The 8,496-nt window shown below is 49.3% G+C and overlaps 1 protein-coding gene across 1 annotated transcript; it reads left to right on the plus strand.

Annotated features, from left to right (window-relative positions):
* The first annotated feature begins 4,103 nt into the window (after nucleotides 1–4,103).
* FOXB1 (forkhead box B1) lies at nucleotides 4,104–5,066 on the plus strand. The gene has a single exon (XM_062000170.1). The coding sequence runs from the start codon at nucleotides 4,104–4,106 to the stop codon at nucleotides 5,064–5,066; it is 963 nt and encodes a 320-aa protein (XP_061856154.1).
* The last annotated feature ends 3,430 nt before the right edge of the window (nucleotides 5,067–8,496 follow it).

Consider the following 8,496-nt stretch of genomic DNA (forward strand, 5'->3'; position numbering starts at 1 on the left):
AGTAGCAGATTTGGTGAAGAATGTGGGGTGGGACAAAGCCCCGCCGTTCCCAGAGAGGCAGGAGCACTTCGGGAAAACGCACCGGGAATTCACACAGAAAAGCAGGGGAGCCCAAATCTCATCGTTTCCTTTTCCCTCCGGCCTCGAGCAGCAAAGAGAAGCAGAACCATTACAAAAAAAAAAAAAAAAAGAGTGAGGTTTAACCGAAATGCAGCCACAAACAGCAGCCTGGAGTTGACTCTCCAAAACGGGGGAATCTTGCTCAGAGCCTGGCATTGTGTTTCGCAGCCTAGGAAACCCTAAGAAGCTGGTAGTTCCCCCCTCCCTTCTCTTTTCTCCCAACTGTTCTGTAAATATTAACAAGGTTGTGAGCTATTCTTTCACACAGAGTGGATTTTTTTTTTTTATCCTTGGAAAACTTCTTGGCTTCCCTTCACAGCCCCTCTTCCACTCCTCCCCTCTGCAAAGCTACACACCTGATTCAAAATCAATATTGTATTTGTCACTTTTCAGTCTCCTTTTCCTCTCTCAACAGCCCCTCTTGCCACTGAGGCGAATTGTGGATTTATGGAGGAAAATTAGCATAAATTATTACCAAATCTGTAAACGTGTGTGGTCTTGCTTGTGGGAAAGGGGACTATTGCAAACCTTCCATGCAGAAAGGTGGTCCATGATGGGCTCCATGCACGGGCTGAATGGCTATTGCATGAAATAGATTTCCATTGGGTTTGCACATTGATATAATTGACTTATGTGTATTTTATATAGTTTTCTCAACACTTCCCCTGAGTTCCTTATTTGAATTAGGCTTCAGAAAAACGTCTATTTGCTTTGGTTTCCCGAACAATAGATTTGGATTCACTTGCCCCCTTCCCTCCTCCTTAATGTTGGCTTTCAAAGTAAAAGGCAAATGCTACAAGTTATATTTAAATTCTATATAGCCCACGTGTGTCATCTGTGGCATGTGTAACGTGAGGTAAAACTTCGGTTACCAATTAAGGGGATGGCTTTGCCTGCCCTTCCCTTCTGTTCATATCTTCCTTGGCACTGGGAAAAACAAAACAAAACAAAACAGGTGCCTCACAGCCATACCTCATTCGTACTTGGAGCAGCATATGACCACAGAAGTTGACTTTTCTGTAACTTTACAGCTCGTAGGATCCCATTTCGCACCAGCAGCTAGGGTTGGGTTTTTTTCTTTCTTCGAAAAGAAAAGGTACCGGTAAAAGAGAAAGAAAATAATTTGTTAAGCTGTAGATTTTGTTTATTCCTGTCCTGTTTCTGAGGTCTACTTGTGACAGGCATTCCAGGAGAGAACTTGGGCTGAGAGATAAAACCCAAACCGAGAGGCTTTAGAAGTTTTTTTGGGGGGGAGGGGGAAGTGTCCATTAAACCCCCAAATTTGGGGTCTCTCACTACAAAAATAGAAGCCTTCTGCCCGGTGTCCTAGTGGACGCTGGGAGAAATCTATCTTCAGTGTATCGTCTCTCCTACCCTTTAACAAGGGTCCATGGACTCATCACCTCTTCTCCCCTCAACGTTTGGAGGCTGCCTTCCTGTGCTGCTCGGCTGGCACGAATGCCAGGGAGCTGGTTAACTGAGCAGGGCAGTTCCCGGGCACGGACACCCCGGGCCCCTCTCCGCAAGGCAGGTGGCATGTAGCAGGTCTCCCCAAAAGGGCTCGTTAGCTCCCCAACGCGAGGCCGAGGTCGGCTTCTCGAATTCCTAGAAACACAATTATTTGCCCATTAGTCTCTAAACGACATCCTGCCCCGAGAGAGAGCGATTAGATGGGACCGAGGGCAGCCGGGTTGAAACGACAGGAAGGCAGTTTAGCACACACGACGTCGGCGCTAGTTGCAGTGTGAAATGCGTTTTCAAGCTGTTGCTCGGCTGCAGGGAGCCCTTCTCGATGAGGACCCTCCCTCTGAGAAGCCTCCGCCGTTCCCGCAGAGCGTCCCGCAGCAGCCCGTGCTGCGCAGGCAGCCGGCGAGGCCCGCCCTCCCCCAGCCCAGCTATTTTTGCTGAATTAAGAAGGTGACATTATTCTTTTCTTCAAGTACTTCTGTTAATATTGAAAAACGTGCGCTTGCATTTCAAGCGGGCGAGCTCAGCCTCAGCAGCCATTTCAATATTAATGAAATTGTTTAATCTCCTAAATTCATCGTGTTTAAGTTACGTTTTGGTGAGTTATTGACCGACTCTGAAAATATTGTTAATGGAGTGGATGTGTATTCACCACAAAGGCTCTTCCTCCCAGGTCTTGAAGCTCCCGAGACAATCTTTTATTCTGGCTCTAGGGTGACAGGATGCACCGCAGCCTCAGGAATACACATCGTGCAAACTTCTCTCCCATGCTAGGGCAAAGCCTGGGACCTTCCGGGCCTGATCCTCCCCCGCAGGACACACGGCTGGCAGGGAGACTGTTCGGCTGAGGTCCAGGATCAGGCCTTGGTTCCCAGGCAGGACCTAGTACCGTGGAGTGGAGAGAACTGCAGCTCGAGTGCTACACATCCTGCCCGCTCCTACACACACCAGTGCGCACCGAGAAGCTCGCAGGCACACGGACAGACACATCACGGGAATCCCGCAGAAAGCGTCAGATTGGCGATATTTACACAATAACCGTTGACGGGGATCAGTTACCTCAGAGCAGCGGTGCGGAACGCGCCCCGGCCCGCGCGCAAGCTGCGCCCCGACGCTGCCTGCCCACACCAAGCACACCGGGGCTGTGCCCCGGCCGCCGCGATCTGTTTTAAGCCAACTTCCTTGGGTTTGCATCAACAGGTCCAAGGAACTAGAGCAATGGTCCTGCCTGGACTTGGGGGGCGGTGGTGGGGGGTGGGGAGGTGGAACTTCCCTGAGTGGCTACGGCGGAGCCCCGATCTCTCCTCGAAAGAACCTTCGCTACGAGAGAGCGGATTTGGCAAAGAGAAAGTCTCTCGTTACAGGGAAAAAGGCTCGCCTTAAGTTAGCCAACAATACAAATCAGATAACAATGCAGAACAAACAGAATACCACAGCCAAGCAATTTCCATGTCAAACATCCCACTGCTCAGTACCTCCATTTGTAAGTGTGAATTGCAGACTAAGCTTCCTGCAAAGTCCACAGAGAGGTTAGTGCATACTCCCTCCACTCCCACCCCCCCGCCACCGGGTACCATCACGCTGCAATTCCGCTGGCGGAGCCTTTTCACCCCTCGCCTTGTCTTCAAATGGAAATGATTCCCATTGGCCCAAGGTGTCCATGTAAATAGGTGTAAATGAAACCAGATTATGCCTTTCTCTCTAGCCCCCTCCTCCCCGTTCCCCTCCCCCTGCTCCCAAGGCGATTGTCATATGATAGCAAAGAAGTGGCACATTAATGAAGCGCCTCTACAGGGGTCTTTTCTGCTCATGTCACCACATAAAACTATCAGATGGTTAGAGGAAGGACATGGAGGCAACTACTTAGCTCGTCGCGGCAGCAGAGACGCAAACAAGCCTCTGCTACAGTCCAGTTGCTGGTGGTGTAAAAGAAGCTGATTCAGCCCTCGGAGAAGGAGGGGTGTACAAGAGGATTCCCAAAAAGAAGCCAGCTCGCTACCTCCCCGGGACTAAATTGGAGAAGAGTGGTCGTGAAAGGAGCGAGAGAGGAGCGGGGTGAAAGAGCCCAGACTCCCAGCTGCGTCCCGGATGCGGACTGTCAACTTCCAGCAACTTTAAGGTGGGCAAATGTAAGGCTGGCATGGAGTGGGGTGGGAGATGAGAGGAGGGGAGGGGATGGGATGGGAAGGGGTCCCCTTTTCCTTGCCGAGACCAAAAAGGTAGAGCTACCACTAGAGTAACTTTCCGGGCGCGGGCTGCTGCGGGGAGGCCAGGCTGGGAGAAGCCAGAGCTGGGAGAAAGGCGGATTGCTCTTCCTCCGTCGGCAGCGCAGAGCTCCGAGTTGCCTTCCTCTGCCCCCATCCCAGTCTCCGAGGGCTGAGGTTCTCCGTGCCCCTCTTTTCCCAGCCCGCTGCCCCGGCCCGGGCGAACCCTCTCGGACTCACCTCTCTCCTCCAACCCCCCGCCCGCCCTCCTTGTCACTGCCTCTGCAGATCTCCGCGGGTCCCCCAGCGAAGATGCCTCGCCCCGGCAGAAACACTTACAGTGATCAGAAGCCTCCCTACTCGTACATCTCGCTGACCGCCATGGCGATCCAGAGCTCCCCCGAGAAGATGCTGCCCCTAAGCGAGATCTACAAGTTCATCATGGACCGCTTCCCCTACTACCGGGAGAACACGCAGCGCTGGCAGAACTCCCTTCGCCACAATCTTTCCTTTAACGACTGCTTCATCAAGATCCCGCGCCGCCCCGACCAGCCGGGCAAGGGCAGCTTCTGGGCGCTGCATCCCAGCTGCGGGGACATGTTCGAGAACGGCAGCTTCTTGCGCCGCCGCAAGCGCTTCAAGGTCGTCAAGTCGGACCACCTGGCCCCCAGCAAGCCGGCAGACGCGGCGCAGTACCTGCAGCAGCAGGCGAAGCTGCGGCTCAGCGCGCTGGCAGCCACCGGCACTCACCTGCCTCAGATGTCCACTTACAACCTCGGCGTGTCCCAGCCCTCCAGCTTCAAGCACCCCTTCGCCATCGAGAATATCATCGCTAGAGAGTACAAGATGCCGGGGGGCCTCGCCTTTTCCACGATGCAGCCTATGCCGGCCGCCTACCCCCTCCCCAACCAGTTGACTACGGTGGGCAGCTCCATTGGCACGGGCTGGCCTCACATGTACAGCTCCGGCATGATCGACACCTCCACCCCAATCTCCATGGCCAGCAGTGAATACGGAGCCTATGGCGTGCCCATCAAGCCACTCTGCCATGGGGGGCAGACACTGCCGGCCATCCCCGTCCCCATCAAGCCTACTCCTGCCGCGGTACCGGCCCTGCCCGCCCTGCCCGCACCCATCCCCACTATCCTCTCGAACTCGCCGCCCTCTCTCAGTCCCACGTCCTCGCAGACGGCCACTAGCCAAAGCAGCCCGGCCACCCCCAGCGAGACTCTCACCAGCCCGGCGCCTGCCCTGCACTCCGTGGCAGTGCACTGACCCGGGCCGACCACATGGACTCTGCCGACCCCCCTTTCTCCCAAAGTTTCGTCGGAGCTCTCCTCTCTCCCCTTCTCTCCCCTTTCCTTCCTCCTCTCTTTTCTTTTCCTCGAAAGCAGCGACAATTTCCAGCGGGAAAAGGAGGTTCGCGCGAGCTGCCTGTCTGCTTCGCCCCTGCAGCCGTGCCCTTCCTCTGCGTCTCGGCTTCTTCCTTGGTTCTGAACTTTGTTTTCCGCTCTTCCGAGGCGAAACGACCCGACCCGGCCCGCCCCTCTCCCCGCCCGGTAGGAACTGCCATATGCATCACCAGTTTTCCAAAAGTACTTCAGGCATCTTCGAGTTGCCGGCGAGTAGGCAAGCCTGGCCCGGCAATGCCTCTTTCCCTTCCTTTGTCTGGGGAAGAGCAGAGGTTTATGTAGGACCGACCTCTAAAACCATAAACAGTGTGAAACGGCTGCGGTCTCACTGCATGCGACGTTTCCAGCCTCCAAGCAGCAGACGCTTGGATCTTGGAATTGTCGGAACGTGCTCGTGTCCTTTGTGTCGGTGCGTGTGCCGTTGGGATTTCCGCGGGGCAGGGCTGCGGGACCCGCGGGCTCGGCGGCCCCTGCGCGAGAGCGGGACGTGCTGCGACGGAGGCGCACCGCGCTCTCACCCACATGTATACTGTTTACAAAGCGCCTGTTTTCATGTAAATACTAAACTCTCTTCTGTACTGTAAATCAGACGCGGTCTCTTTTGCAGTACCTGTTGTAACGTGGATGTTACTGTAGTTTTCAGGTGGAAAAGAAGTTCATTATTCTGTTAACTTCTAATGAACCTGAAGGTTTGGGGAGCTGACGGTTTCTTTGCTTTTAAAATTTTGTACCTATTTATTTCATAGCTTAAAAACAAATATAATAATAATAAAACCAAACCCATTACCACACAACATGGCATAGCTTAAGAAATGCTGCTCAAGTCACTGGTAAAACGTGGAGAAGTAACACGACAGCAGGTACAAACTGGAGGTCATCCTGATTTCTGCTGGAGCTTTGCAGACGAGAGAAAGGGGGCTAGGGAAACTGTACATGTATGTGCATAAGAATGATTATAAAATGTGTAAAACGCACTTTTGTTTGATATACTCCTTTCTAGTTTTAGGTAGCTTGCTGGAAACTGAACTGTTGTTCTGTTGTGAACTGCTTAAGTTAAAAAGTTAAAAAAAACCCAACACAAACAAACAAACAAACCACCACAGATGGCATTAGTGTCTACTGAAATTGTAAAGACAGATCTTTTTAACTTTTTCTTTCCTGTACAGAATAAGCATGGCATTTTAAATATTGGTGTTCCTGTTCCCAGCATGTGTGTTTTAAGACAAAGGTTAAAAAAGTGTCTCCGTTAAATTATGAACCTAGTCGTCCAAATAATATTTTCTCATTAAAATATGTAAATGCAGATTTATCTTCTTATTTGTCTTTTAAAAGAGTTTACATGAGAAAAAGAAAAGCATCATTTCATCAAAAAGGAATGACGTTATTCTAATAATTAGATAATCTAAATAGTCTTTTCATGGGAGGTGACTATAAATATAGTTATTAAAATACTATGACTTTAGATACAATTGTCATTATCACTGGTTTATAGAAAAGATAAGTGTTTCCTTCGGGGTTTATAGCTATATATCTACACATATATGCATACACACACATATATGCATTTATGTTCTGTACATTTGTACACAATATAAACACGTATTTACACTGACGCCTATGTGTATGGATACTTATCACCTACATAGTCTCACTTAAATTTTCTCTAAAATGTATAAAAAATAGTAAGGCTCTGTAATACAGAGCAAACATAAAAACCTTTACAACTTTTTTTTTTTTTTTAAAGACAAAATACTGAGGTGTTTTTTTGGTCAGTGGTGCTTTTTCATACAAGTAGCATTTCAAAATCTTTTTGGAGTACCACTGAACTATTGTAGTCTGTTACCTGTCGCTTAAACTTCTTTAAGCACAGTAGTTAGTTCAATCACTGCTATAACTTCTCCATCTCTATTGATTGCCTTTTCCAAAATCCGCGGGCTGCAAACTGTAACAGTTGCGATTGCACCCGATTTTCTTTAATCCGATATACAATCCCATTTAAAAAATATGGACGAGGTAGTTACAATGCAAACTGGGTTCCGGGCACCCTTCAGTTGCATCCTCCCCTTCTTTTAGGGATTTTGAAGGGGTTCATCAACTACTGAAAACGAGAGAAGCAATCTAGCGAAATTAGTAACTGAGAGTACCAGAGACGAGGCAGTCTGCGCCGAGAGCACGGTTATGTGACAACCCAGTATCTTCAAGGTTTATTAGTAAGAAAAGGACATTGTATTCTAATGAAGCGACGGAACTCATTCGTTCTGCGGCGAGGACGTTACAGAGGTTTTGTCTCTGCCTGATCACTCTGAATTTCTGGACCATAAAGAGATCGAGTGACACCCGCGTTTCCTTATTACATACGGCAAAGCCCTTGCAAAAGTTTTAAGATTAACGTAGAGGGTAATTAATCCAGTTGCGACCAATTTTTTTTTTTTTTAAGAAAACGGATCCCACACACAGAAAAAAGGTGGAAAATACATGAATCATTGGTCTGATTAAAATGCATGAAGCTGCTAAAGCTTGTCAGATGGGGGACAACTGAACTCATTCATCAAGTCCAACCCACGATTATATCAACACGATCAGCTAAAGAAAGCATTCAAAACTTATCACCAGATCAATGGACACATAACTCGACAAACTTTTCCTAAACAAGCGGTAACCTACTTTTTTTAGACTACGAAGACTCTTTTTCTCTCTCTTTTTTTTTTTTTTTTTCTTTTAACATCTAGCAGCCAGAACAAACCCTCAAGATGAAACCCGAGCTCAGCTAATAAGATGAAGCTGCACTTTCAGGGTATTTTTTTTTTTTTTAACTACACACTGATCAGCTGAGATAATGATCTGAAAAGGTTATGCCCTGAGGCAAAATATTTTCGAAAGGTGCAATAGCTCCTTCTCCACATAATCCGATATTAAGGTTAGTAATCGAACTTTCAAAGTGCCACTTTCCTCTTTATCTCCGCGATCGCTCGAGTCCGAGGACCCCCCTCGCTACCCGTGCCGCTCTCATTCGCCCATCTCTTCCCGCGCCCACTCCCCGAAATGTTGCGATGCTTATTTCAGACAAATACGCAGCTCAGCGCGTCGCTTGAATTTACTGCTCTGACTTGTTAAATCTCCCTAATGGCTCAAGTCCAATGTCAATAAACACAGATCTGAAACAGAACAGCAAGAGACAACAGTACGGAGGGAAGGGCGGGGGGTGGGGGGGCAACGAGTGTACAAGCCACGGTCGAGCTCTCCGTCGCCCTCAGACATATCAAGGAGATCGGGGAAGGGGATTTTTTAAAAAT

The sequence above is a fragment of the Colius striatus genome, chromosome 7, assembly GCF_028858725.1.
Source record: "Colius striatus isolate bColStr4 chromosome 7, bColStr4.1.hap1, whole genome shotgun sequence".
Taxonomy (NCBI): Eukaryota; Metazoa; Chordata; class Aves; order Coliiformes; family Coliidae; genus Colius; species Colius striatus.

Bases quoted from the DNA above. Each gene is read 5' to 3' on its own strand.
- FOXB1 (XM_062000170.1), top strand. From the start codon at position 4,104: ATGCCTCGCCCCGGCAGAAACACTTACAGTGATCAGAAGCCTCCCTAC.